Source organism: Lissotriton vulgaris, unplaced genomic scaffold, assembly GCF_964263255.1.
Source record: "Lissotriton vulgaris unplaced genomic scaffold, aLisVul1.2 SCAFFOLD_1442, whole genome shotgun sequence".
Lineage (NCBI taxonomy): Eukaryota > Metazoa > Chordata > Amphibia > Caudata > Salamandridae > Lissotriton > Lissotriton vulgaris.
The window spans coordinates 470,928-484,495 of NW_028248104.1; the positions used below are offsets into that span (position 1 = coordinate 470,928).

The 13,568-nt window shown below is 40.7% G+C and overlaps 1 protein-coding gene across 1 annotated transcript in view; it reads left to right on the top strand.

The window, feature by feature from the left end:
* ANAPC5 (anaphase promoting complex subunit 5) overlaps positions 1–13,568 on the top strand; it is a 152,410-nt gene that overhangs the window by 71,021 nt on the left and 67,821 nt on the right. The window contains exons 7-8 of the mRNA XM_086949880.1: positions 11,040–11,230; positions 13,367–13,448. Coding sequence (XP_086806006.1) covers positions 11,040–11,230; positions 13,367–13,448 — 273 coding nt within the window. The remainder of the gene's footprint in view (positions 1–11,039; positions 11,231–13,366; positions 13,449–13,568) is intronic.

Here is a 13,568-nt window from a genome sequence, read left to right on the forward strand (position 1 = left end):
GTTTCCGGTTGTTCTGTTATTATTAGTATATCGTCTGCATATGCAGCTAACTTAACATGGACGCCATTGATATCCATCCCTTTGATGTTCGAATTTAGTTTTATGTCTTGGATGAGGGGTTCTAATGCCAGTAGGAAAAGGGAAGGGGATCGTGGGCATCTCTGTCTGGTACCCTGTTTTAGTGCACAGGGTTCAGAGAGTGTGCCGTTAACCGCAATACGGGCTGATGGCTTCTTGTAGAGGGCCATAACCGTACTTGTGTACCCCTCCTCCAAGTTGAAGGAGTGCATACACGTTCCAGGAAGGGCCAAGGTACCTTATCGAAAGCCTTCTCTGCGTCAAGTGTAATGGCTATGACTGGTTCCGGTTTAATCGCGGTGTTTTCTAAAATATGGCACAGCAGGCGGGTGTTATCATTAGACATACATAATTTTAAGAAGTCAACTTGGGAGCTACTTATTAGTTTTGGAAGGGCAGACCGTCTACGTTGATGAGGGATATAGGTCTATAGTTTTTTGGATGCAGGTGATTCTTTCCCTCTTTCGAGATGACTATTCTGTTTGCTTCTGACATTGTATTAGGTATGGTTCCTTTAGAAGCGGTATGATCAAAGACTTGTTTCTTTAACCAGCATAGCTCAACCATGAAAGTTTTGTAAAAACGACGCTGATTTCCTGTCCGAACCCAATTGTGTCTGCTTACTGAAAGTTTTGGTAGGTCGAGTCTATTGAGATATTTGTTACAATCCTCTAAGTTGAAATCCTGAACGTTTTTATAGAGTTCCTGGTAATAGTCTTTAAAGGCTTTTAGGATGTCTTTCTGTCTGGTATGTGTTAGGTTGTTATACTTATTCCATTTGTGTGTTGAGGTAGGAGTCGAGGAGCTTTCCTGCTTGATTAGCTTCACATAGATTAAGGGCTTTATATTTATTAATCCATAACCCTGCCCACTTACTTAATATTTTATTGTACGCGTATTCCTTTTGTGTTAGTGACATGAGGATCTTATTGTCATGTAAGGTCGACACGTGGGAGAGCTTTAAGCTTTTGATCTCTTGTTCAAGTTGGTTTATCTTCAAGATTGTTCTTTTGTTGATTTTTGTCTTTATTTCTATTATCGTACCTCTAATGGTATCTTTCAGCGCATCCCAAAGTGTATTGGTGCTTGTTTGAGGGTTATCATTGTGTTTAAGGTATTCCAGTATAACATCCTCAATCTTCTTTTTATCTGCGGGATCGGAGAGTACATTGTTGAAGCGCCACCTTTTAGGAACGGCTTCGTTATGGCACCCTTGCAGTTTTAGGCTAATACACTAGTGGTCGGACACTAGCCTTCTGGCTATTTCGGTATGTTCAATTAAACATGTGTGGGCGCCGGAGATGAGAATGTAATCTATCCTGGTGTAAGAGTTGTGAGGGTTAGAGTAGAAGGTATAGTCCCTGGTGTCTGGGTCTTTCTACAATTTCTGTCTTCGCGGGTTACTGGGACAAGTTTGTAACCTAGTTTGGCACCAGCAATACTGACCTGCTGTGGGCCAAACCTTCAAATGTCTTATTGTTTGTGTTATCTCTGGTCCAGCAAGGTCTTGCAGTAGGCACCTTTAGATTTAGAAGGCTTTGTGTGATTGTAAGAAAATTGATTCATCTGCTAATAAGCAATTCGGTACTGGCTCCCCAGCTGTTCTCAGTATTTTGTTTAGGACAGTGGAAAAGATTGAATCAAGCATTTTATAAAACTGCAGAAAGTTACCAGTACAGAGCCCTGTTGGACATTATGCATCCCCAGCTACCAGTCAGTCACTTCATGCGGAGTTCAAGGCTGTGCTTGGGTAAAATCAGTTTCCTGTAGTGTAACCACCTAAGACTGTAACGCTGGCAGTCCCTGAAGAATTTAGGCCTACCTGGGTCAAACTGTCCAGGATGGTCAGGCTGTTTCAAAATATTAACTTGTGGGCTGGGCACTAAAGTTTGCTTGCGCTGCGTAGATGTCAGCAGCATGGTGCTTTGGTGGCAGGCTCGTATGAGGTCCATGGGATTCTTGGTGTACGTGCAAGCCTCTTTAATGTACATGAATCGCTGGAACTCTGCGTTTTAGTGAATCCGATTAAGCATTGAAGGCTTTAGAGACAGCTGGGCCAAATCCTGTTCCTTGGGCCTTTCCATCCCCGTAAGACGGTACCTTCAACAGTTTCACCTCTTTTGTGGCTATTACAGAGGGTTGGCATACCAGCACTGACCAGGCCCACCACACTGCAGTAGGCACCCCACTCCTTCGGGATTGGGGTCTGGAATCAAGCACAGAACACCAAAGCCATCAAGGACAGTATATGCCTACACTTCCGTCCATGTAGAATCGGCCTCCAAGCAGCTTTATTTTGCCCTTTGTGACACATGCCAGACTGATGGAAGCAGGATCAGGCATTTTCTCCAATGGTGTTAAAATATAACATCAGACAGGTGCATCATTCAGATCGTTCAATGAGGCTATACCCTGTCATTTATTTTAGACCTACAAAAAAAGCGGGTGGTTCCTTTCTGTGGTGCCTAAATGAAAGCGTAATATACTTTGTGGAATAAGACACCAAAAACTTTTCTGTCCTCAGTTGTATATATAATAAAGTATCCCAAAATTATATTCAAAAGGCATAATCTTCATTAAAATCAAATTTATTAAAAGAAACAAACTTGGTCAAATAGCATGGTATAGGCAAAAGTTTTGCATATAAACAATGTTCACAAACACATTACAATATGATTCAACACAATTACACATAAAAATAGTTAAAAGTAGCCAATATTGTCGACGCGTTTCGGTGTTTTAGATCGATGGCACACCTTCCTCAGGACTACAATAAAATTCTTCAATCTAAAAAGTATATGGACAGTAGATTAGTATACATTCAGTGAGGGATTTAAATTTCATTACAGAAAGTTTTTATAAATCTAATGGTGTCTAGATTGCATTTAACAAATTCCTTATATATTTCGCAGTAATCAATTTGCGTTGCCAGTCTTAATCCTGGGGATAGAGTAACCTTATCCACGATTGCGGTTCTTTATGTTTCCTTGAGAGACCTGTGTACACATAATAACATTCGGTATACGTTTTGTTTATAAATTATATATGGCCACCCAACTACTACTGAGCTGCTAGCAAGGCATGCAGGTCTCATGCTTACTTTGTAATTATAATGGTTCTGCATATAGGTCAGGAGACTCAGATTGTTGTCAGCTCGGTGGGTTTAGAGGCGTCTTTCCACTCCCCGCCCTTGCTTTAGCGTAGTTGAAAAGGAGTGCTTCTTTTTTTAAAATTGAAGACAGTTCTTTTATCTGAATAAACAATAGATGATGTATACAGGTATTAGAAATCATTGTATTCCACTAGGGCAAGATTAAAAACTCTTAAATATTTACAGTGCAGAGGAGCTCAAAAAGGAGCAATCCTTTTATAGCAAAACATAGCTTTATGGTGGAGACCAGGTATAGATTTGGTCAATGGGACAGACATACGTAGTTACTTGAAACTGCATTAGTGTAGGGACTCAGGATGTTAAGTGAACCCATGTAGGGCTTTACCGGGTTGATCTTGTTATCACGATGTGGACAAACGTCTATTAGTTACCCATAGCGAGCACCCGCCCAGTCGTCCCGTGTGTCTTACCTCTGGTATCGGAGCTGCGTGCCGCCTGCCTGGTCACCCGATCTCCAGCGTCAGTTAGTGAGCTGGAGCATCGCGGGTCTTTTTATGTGTTTGGGGAGTGTTGTTTAATCACATAATTGTCTCCACCTGCGCCGGGATTGCTTAGATCTGCAGAAACTATGGCCGCCATTTTAGTAGTTTTTAGTAGACCCGTCGCGCATAATAGTGCATACAGATGAAGACGGACCACACACTTATGGTGATGTAGCGTCAATAACAAAAGAAAAAAGCCACGCATTACTTTGAGATAAGGGCTTGTTTTTATAAAATTATAGCGAAGACAAGTATGTTGCAACCGAACACTAAATTAAGTTATTTTTGTTATCGAAAGATATTATCATTTTTCGACTGATCGGTTGTGGCGCCATTTTGGTAGTTTTTTATATCTCTACATCGCTTCAGTCTAACTAGAGCATTGTATAAGGGGCTTCTACAAATTAATGTGCAAAACCCTGCTCTTCAGTCATTCCATGGTGCCTACCACGAATTCATAAGAAGATGAGTCGTACCACTGATGATTTCAATACATAATATTTTTTTCATCTCTATACATACAGTAATACATAAGGAGCGCTCATGTCGTGGAACTCAGAGCATAAAGAGAATTATAAATGTAATAATGAAGGGACAGCTTGTATGGGCCAATTAAAAGTATAAAACAAAAATTCTTTTACTTAGGGAGTTATGTCGCTAAGAGAATGCTCAGGGTTATCACAACAGAGCGTCCTTTTACATTATCATGTAATCATATGACCACAGTGGAATTCATTTTTTCTGTATTAGTCACTATTGAATTTCTAGAGTACTGCAGTGGTCAAATTTTAGGCTTAGCCCTGGCCCTCTAGCATATATATATATATATATTCACATTTGCATATGCATACATTGCAAAATCCATCAATTCATGCGAACAAGTATATTTACTTCAATATATAAATGTTATTTCTTATAATTTTACTTGTTTTAACAATAGATGTGATGTTTTTACAAAATCATAACAGGCATCATTTCACGGAGCATAGGTACAGAAAGAGAAGATTTAATTGTAGTTGGGTATTATCTGACCAGTCTTTCCCATTCTTCTCTGCTGTTAAGACCATGGGTATAAGTACGGAATTTGGACATGAAGAATTGTTCCCTCTGTTTGCGCTTTACGTCCAAGTTCCCTCCTCTAATTGAAGTTTTTATTTTTTCTACTATGCACCATTTTAGTTCATCCTCTTTGTGTCTCTCTGTGATCCAGTGATCCACAAGTGGGGCTACACCACCATAAGTATGTGGTCCGTCTTCATCTGTATGCACTATTATGCGCGACGGGTCTACTAAAAACTACTAAAATGGCGGCTGTAGTTTCTGCAGATCTAAGCAATCCCGGCGCAGGTGGAGACAATTATGTGATTAAACAACACTCCCCAAACACATAAAAAGACCCGCGATGCTCCAGCTCACTAACTGACGCTGGAGATCGGGTGACCAGGCAGGCGGCACGCAGCTCCGATAACGGAGGTAAGACATACGGGACGACTGGGCGGGCGCTCGCTATGGGTAACTAATAGATGTTTGTCCACATCGTGATAACAAGATCAACCCGGTAAAGCCCTACATGGGTTCACATAACATCCTGAGTCCCTACCCTAATGCAGTTTCAAGTAACTACGTATGTCTGTCCCATTGACCAAATCTATACCTGGTCTCCACCATAAAGCTATGTTTTGCTATAAAAGGATTGCTCCTTTTTGAGCTCCTCTGCACTGTAAATATTTAAGAGTTTTTAATCTTGCCCTAGTGGAATACAATGATTTCTAATACCTGTATACATCATCTATTGTTTATTCAGATAAAAGAACTGTCTTCAATTTAAAAAAAAGAAGCACTCCTTTTCAACTACGCTAAAGCAAGGGCGGGGAGTGGAAAGACGCCTCTAAACCCACCGAGCTGACAACAATCTGAGTCTCCTGACCTATATGCAGAACCATTATAATTACAAAGTAAGCATGAGACCTGCATGCCTTGCTAGCAGCTCAGTAGTAGTTGGGTGGCCATATATAATTTATAAACAAAACGTATACCGAATGTTATTATGTGTACACAGGTCTCTCAAGGAAACATAAAGAACCGCAATCGTGGATAAGGTTACTCTATCCCCAGGATTAAGACTGGCAACGCAAATTGATTACTGCGAAATATGTAAGGAATTTGTTAAATGCAATCTAGACACCATTAGATTTATAAAAACTTTCTGTAATGAAATTTAAATCCCTCACTGAATGTATACTAATCTACTGTCCATATACTTTTTAGATTGAAGAATTTTATTGTAGTCCTGAGGAAGGTGTGCCATCGATCTAAAACACCGAAACGCGTCGACAATATTGGCTACTTTTAACTATTTTTATGTGTAATTGTGTTGAATCATATTGTAATGTGTTTGTGAACATTGTTTATATGCAAAACTTTTGCCTATACCATGCTATTTGACCAAGTTTGTTTCTTTTAATAAATTTGATTTTAATGAAGATTATGCCTTTTGAATATAATTTTGGGATACTTTAGTATATATACAACTGAGGACAGAAAAGTTTTTGGTGTCTTATTCCACAAAGTATATTACGCTTTCATTTAGGCATCACAGAAAGGAACCACCCCCTTTTTTTGTTGTAATATTTCCCAGTCCTTTCTGGGTTTGTTAGGGAAAACTCTCTTTTTGTCTAATTTATTTTAGACCTGCCACACCTCCCGCCCATATCCGAACATGTTTCGGAGGAGCACTTGGGTATCTTGCTCCAAAAAGTTAAGGCTCCTTTTGGCCAAAGGTGCTGCTGGTGGAGTCTCGGCTGTGGAAAAAGGAATTTGGTGTTACTCTTGCTATTACCTCTTGCCGTATTGGATGGAGGCCTTCGTCCCTTAGATTTCTTCCTTGGAATGCTTTCTTGCAGAAGGACATAATCAAGATATTCACACTGGCCCAAGTTCTGTATGCCCTGAATCGAGGCACCTGGATGGTGGCTTTGGACTTGCAGGACGCTTACTTTCATGTACCCATGCTTCAGTCCCACAGATGCTAGTAGCGATTCATGGTGGGTCAGCAGCTTTTCCACTTTGCTTTGCTCTCCTTCGACTTCACCAGAGCCTGGCAGATGTTCAAGAAGGTAATGGTGAAGGTTATGTTCAGAACTTGTTCGGATCGCAGGAAACTTAGAATTCCGGTATCTTAATATCTGTCAGTTGTAGGCAAACGTCACCGCAGTCCGTTGTAGACCACCTCGATATGATGGCAAACCTCCTTGGGAGTTTGCTATTAACGTGCTGAAGTCACAACTGACTCCTTTGCAGAGGCTCCCTCAAAGTGAAGCCTTCCTGGATACAGTGCTGTTTTTTCTGCCTTCCCTCCAACACAACGAATCCAGGACATTCAGGCTATGATCCCGATGCTTCAGCCTGGTCTTGGTGAGAGTGTCCTTGAGACATCTGGGCCTCTTGGCATCCTGGATCCAGTTTGTCGACTGTACCATGTGGCATAAGCAGCACAGGGCGCATGTACTTTTTCCTGCCATTGCCTCTTCTGCTACGAGTTCTGTAGAAATTCAGGAATGACCGTGCCCAAGTCATCTAGTGGCTCCGGATTGGGCAAGGAGAGTATGGTACCGGCACTTCTGGACATGAGCATACATCCTTCAGTAAGGCTACTGCTTCATGAGGCTCTCATGTTGCAGCAAGCAGAGCGTGGGCCTACGCGCTTACACAAGCGCAATCTGCACCTCTGCACCTCTACCCTTCAATATTGACCGAAGGCAGGTGGCTGTGTTTGATATTATCTCTGGCTTAGCAAGGACTTGTAGTGGGCACCTTTAAAGGTTTTCTGTCTGCCCCTTTGGCCCTTTTTACATTTTCCTGACCAATGGTCCATGTTCAAATCAATCGTTATGTTGTGATTTTCTAAAATATTTACTCATTTGCTTTCTTCAAAACTGTTTGTGAACCAGAGTGGGGTCTAAATTTGACTCTCCCTTTCCTCATGTGCATCAATGCACAGCTGTCTGCTAAGTTTTCCAATTTAGAAGACTGTTTTTGAAGACCGCATCGTTGCTGTACCTTCAGCTCGCATGAGTGAACTTCAACCTCTCTCAGTTCAGCTGCCTTGCACCACCTTTTTTCCAGATAAAGTGGTGTTGAGGACCAGTGCGTCCTTTATACCGAAGGTAGTGAGTGGTTTTCGTGTCGGTTGACCCAAACGGTCCAAATGTTCTTACCTTCATCTCATCCCTCGAAAGAGGAGGAGAGCCTCCATTGTATGGATCTTTTACATCGACCAAGGACCATCAGGTAGACAATTAACTCTTTGTGGGGTTCTCTGGGCAAAGAAATTCAAGGCAGTGCAGAAATAGACTCAGTTGTGGTGGATGGTCCTCTGCATTAAGATCTGATATGCGCTGGCCAATAAGCAACCTCCAGAGGGTTCAAGGGCCTAATGCACCCTGGCAAACGCTGCTACCACTATGCACCGGTCAGGCTGCGATTTGAGCATCCGTACATACATTCATGAGGCACTACTGCCTTTTTACCACTGAGTCTGACTGGATTAGCAGTTCTCTAATTCATTCCTGCAGAACCTTTTAATCTGAGCCATTCCGCAGACCCAGGTAAGGAATCTACAGTTAGAAGTATCCAACAGAAAAACAAGCTGGTAACCTATGGTAACACTCTTTGCAGTTAGACACACAGTGTCTACCAGAGATTCCTCAAGGCCATGCCACTCCATGTACAATAGAATGGCCTCTTTTCCAATCTAAAAATGTCCCAATTTAGGAATCTCCACCCTGAAATGACACAGGCACTCATGGGTGGCGCTTATTTGTAGCTTTCTTGTCGCTTCCAGGGCAGAACGAAGCCAACATGGTACCCAGTGGCGCCACCTACTGGTGCTCAGAAGTATTGCTGTTTAAAATCTTCTGGAACCAATCTAGCGCCTAGGGATATTCTAAAGGTGAGGAATCTGTGGTTAGGTGGTGTTCACCAGAACGAGCATTACTGAAAATAAGTAACTTGTGCTTTTGATCTCCATGTGGTAGTTGTCGGCAGGTCCACTCTTGAAAGGGTTCTTTGGCTTAAAGGGTTATTACTGCTATATTCCTTCAGAGTATTCATCGGAAAATAGGGGATTCTTTCCAGTTTAGTGGATGCTGGACATCTGTCGAAAACTGATACATATCCTGTCTGCCCTATTTAGAATGTGCAGAATTTCTGGTGTAGGTCTGTCATCCTCTAAAGCAGTGTTTCCCAAACTGTGGGTTGAGTGTTAATTTTAGGTGGGTGGCGAAAGTTCACGCAGTACATAAAGATGCCTTTAAATTCTGTATTTATCTTGTCACATTTGTTGCTCTTCAAAGACAGACGTCAAATGTCCGTCTAAGTCTTCTGACACATTTCTGCTCTTATTAACATGGGTAATGGTGTTGACAAACACCTCTTACTTTGCAGTCTGAGAAAGTAAAGGGAAATATGTGACAATCTTGTTGGTGTACAGGTGTGTGAAAGGAAATGATGTAGGATGTCTTGTAGAAATCCTTTATTTCGGTTAAACCATAAAAGGTACAATATTACCAATATAAAAAACAGCATTAAAAACAGCATAATAAAACATGCAATTTCATTGTGCAACCCGATTTAAAGGTAAAACTTAGTTGTGAAGAAAGTTTCGGTCCTGCAATGCAAAAAGTGCATTTTTTTCTTCCTTTTTAAGATCCATAATATTATAAAGGGATGAAAGAGATTCAGTAAAAATACCACAAAAATAAATATGGTTTTTAAACATGATTCAGGATTCATAAAGAAGGCGAAGCGACGCCTAGCTAAAAAGGAATACATGAAAGTGCTATTTTTAGGTAGCATTTGACCTAATATACCATATTGCCGACCAGTACCGTAGCTGTAGGATGTCATGTTTTTTGTACCACAGAGCAAAATATAAATGCCTGAAAATGAACTGACTACATGCTGCGCAGCACTCGGCCACTGCTGTCCTGACTAGACCACGACCGCATGGTTACTAGAATACTTTCTGTGAAATTCACTTTCTACTTGCGGCGAGGCTTGGAGCTGTACACACTGCTTTATATACCGCCGAACAGCGATAAGTCACCTTGAACTAATTATTTGCCACGCTGCAATTTACCTCCATTATTTTTTATTAGATTATCGCGGTATGGTTGATTGCACAACTGTACCTGAATCCTCCACGTGTGGCAAAACTTCTCTATGTACCGGTATTAGTTTTTGTTCACCGCGTCTAAGCTACAACTTCATTCAACATACCGCTTATCAACAGGTGTGGCCAGAAACCTCCCTCCTTTTAAATAAAAGCCAGCATCAATACAGTGAAGCCCACAAACTTGTTTTCAAAGTCAAGACGTCAACTAACATACCAAATAGAAGCGGTTCCACCTTGAAAATAGACCGTGGCAGCCCTCAAGCAATCATAGTCGGGCAGCGTTAGGAAGTCAGATTGCAATTTTCTCTATACAGACCCCAATTGACTTCAGTCCTGAAGATGGTTTCCGCAATTAATTCATAGGAAACCGAAACGTCGACATTTCATCTTATCCCTGTCTTGTTTTATTCAGTGTGATTTGGGATAGGTGTTTTTAGGTTCTGTTGAGTCACGTATTAATTTACTTATGTGTGTACCCACAGTCCTAATTTTCTGTTTGTTCACTTATCTGTATATGAAGTGATTTCTTTAAAAAAACTTTTGGATAAAATTATATTTTTCTAATACACCTTGTGTTGTTTTTTGTATGTTGTGTCTTGTTGAAACAAATTGTTTAAACTGAATTGAAACTCCACAGTGTTTGATTCTTAATAAGGATCACTAATCGATCCTTCCTAAAATTAGTCTAAATAATTAAGTACGCACAAAATAAATTCCCTTGAAGGCATCTTCACCCATTCATGAAAATAAACTGTACACATTCAGCAGTAACAAAATCAAAAATGAAGCACTTTTTTATTTTCAAGGCACTTTGCTTAATGGTGCACAAATTATAAATATTCACTGAAACCTAATTTCCACACATTATAATTTGTGGGCAATATTGTTTTCTCAGTATGTATGTGCAAATTTAGTGGCCATTTCAGTTGAAAGTGTGCAGTCTGTAAATGACAGTGCGCCACCTCACAATGCTTTAGTTTTATTAAATAATTGCAGCCTCAAGTCCAATAAAGGTTGGTGGATCACAAGCGTTTATCGTTCTAAAAAGTGGGTCCTGTTTCTAAAATGTTAGAGAAACACTGCTCTATTCAGTTGTTTAATTTTAAGGTTTCATTTGTCTTTCTCCTACCAGCATTATCTAAGTTATTTAAATAGCCTTCGAGTGCAAGATGTGTTCAGCTCGACGCACAGCCTTCTACATTATTTTGATCGTCTAATTCTTACTGGAGCTGAAAACAAAAGCAACGGGGATGAAGGCTCAGGACGAAGTTTGAGATACGCCGCTCTCAATCTGGCTGCCTTGCACTGTCGATTTGGCCACTAGTAAGTATATAGAGAGTTTGGTAAGACTTGATATAAGATGGCCCGTACACAAGGAAATGTACATAAGTAGCCATAAGCTGAAGGATGTCTTCATTCAAAACCGATGGCTGACAATTCTTGAGCCACTGATGCATGGACATTAATGCAACCACAGAAAATATTAGGATGGGCACAAAAATGACTTGACTCAGAACCCTTGAACTGTGGCTTCTGTTTACGTTTGAACTGGAATATGTAGACCAGATCTGAGATGTCTGTTCTGTGATTATGACCTCCACTGAGTTTTATGTGCTGTGCATCTTCCCGATGGCTCAAACAATAACTTAAAAAGCAATGTTATTTATTTATTTTTGTGTGAACCGCAACATGCATCCTTGTGGTAGTTTGTGTGCTTTTACCACCAGTTCCCGGTGGGCAGGTATAGCAAGCAGTTCTATTACTTGTAAATTCCCCTTTTCAGGTAACAATCCATCATAGAGTCAAGAGAAAATATAGATCAGAGCAGAACACACCCATATAGGCCCACACTCAACAAAAGCAGAGAGTCTAATTTTAGAGTTCAGTCAGACCTGGAAATCCTCTAATTTCTGGAGGACACCCAATATATGAGATGTAGTTTATCATAGTAATAGTATTGTGGAGGAAATTCAACTGGTGAATACTATCACGTATTTGGAGTGATGATTTTCATGTACCACCCAAATATAGATCCTGCCCTTGGTGGCCAACCAGAGACACCCGACCAAACATACCGCCCACTCCTTGTTCAACCATACATCATACATCAAACAGAAAAAGCAAGTTAGTAAGACCCTCTATCCTCCTCACACACAACCTATCTCTCAAATTGATTTATTTTTTATTATGCGCTAGTTAGCACCACAAAACAAAGTGTTTTGTGGTGCAAACAGCTCAAACAAGGTACAGCAAAAACCAAAGTGCCAAACATTTCACTTGAATAGCCGGAGAGAAAAGCAACATCTTTCAGAGTTTGCCTTTACAAAAGTGGTTTACAGTGAAGCAATTCACTTTGGGTAAACAGTTCCAAACTGGGGTCACGCACCAAAAGGCCCTGTCACTTGTGTGATGTTTTCGGAAATAGGTGTTACAAGGTGTTTCTTTTCCAATTGGCACCGAGAAAGGAGAGGAGCAAATCAGTTGTGTTTTTCCCTTGATAAATATCAGGAGTTTTGTATAAAAGTTCCAATGTTCCCTGCTTAGAACTTTAAAGGTTGTCCTTACAAAAATGATTGACAATTCGGCACCTTCAAAGGAACCTATGGGCCATTGTTTTAAACTTGTCTTGTTAGTACCCATCGCATGTCCGTGCTGAAGACATACAAACTATTGAGTCTAGTGAAGGTTACATTTTTTTCTTCAGTTGGGAGTATTCTTGTATCGCTTCTGTCCCCAGGATATCTACCAATCTGGTTATTCCTATGGGATTACAGTTTTCAAATCCCTTCAATCTGTGACATACCCTAGCAAGTCTCCCACCCATAACGGGGTCATTACCTTTCTGCCTACCATGCTACTGTAACTATTTGCCATATTTTACAGACCACTTTTGTAGCTTCCCAGAGGGTTTTAATCTCTGTACAAGTAGGTCATATATATGTTTGCGACTTTCATGTGTGTGTTGAGCCTCCGCTCCAGGACATCATTTGTTGCAAGACCTGCACAGTGATTACAGCCAGCTGGAGGCTCAATAGTAACAACTAATGTTTGGCAAGGCTATGCCTACCGTATATCTGGGTCTGTATAGGGTCTTCAATGCTATGCAGGTTACTACTCAATTTCACAACACTGTTCGGAGCCCTCCCACCTGTTTTTTAAAAAAATCTTTCAGGAATGCATTACAGTATGTTTTGAATTGCATATATTAGGCTAGGCAAAGTTATAATTTTGAACGGAGAATCTTGTCCAGTCGTAGACAGAGGCAGCAAACACCAGTGTTTCACTTCCTATCTAGCAATATGCCCTTTCTTGTTGAATAACTTGCCCTTTCCTGTTGTAGAATTCAGATTGACTCGCCTTTCTTTTTCGGTCAGTGTTCTGAATGCACCATGTCAAAATGTTTCAGTGTTCTTAATCTGGGCTTAAAGTGATCAGGATTTTCTTTGGTTTCCTCTTTAGTCACCAAGCTGAGCTCGCTCTGCAGGAAGCAATCCGAATAGCTCAGGAGTCCAATGATCATGTGTGTTTGCAGCACTGCTTGGTAAGTAACTCCATGATGATGCTACATGTTTTGGAACACCTCTGTTTGTTTATGACAACTTTGAATCTGACCATGTGGTAAAGTGCTTTAGAATCATGTGCTGCATTTAATTGTATGGAG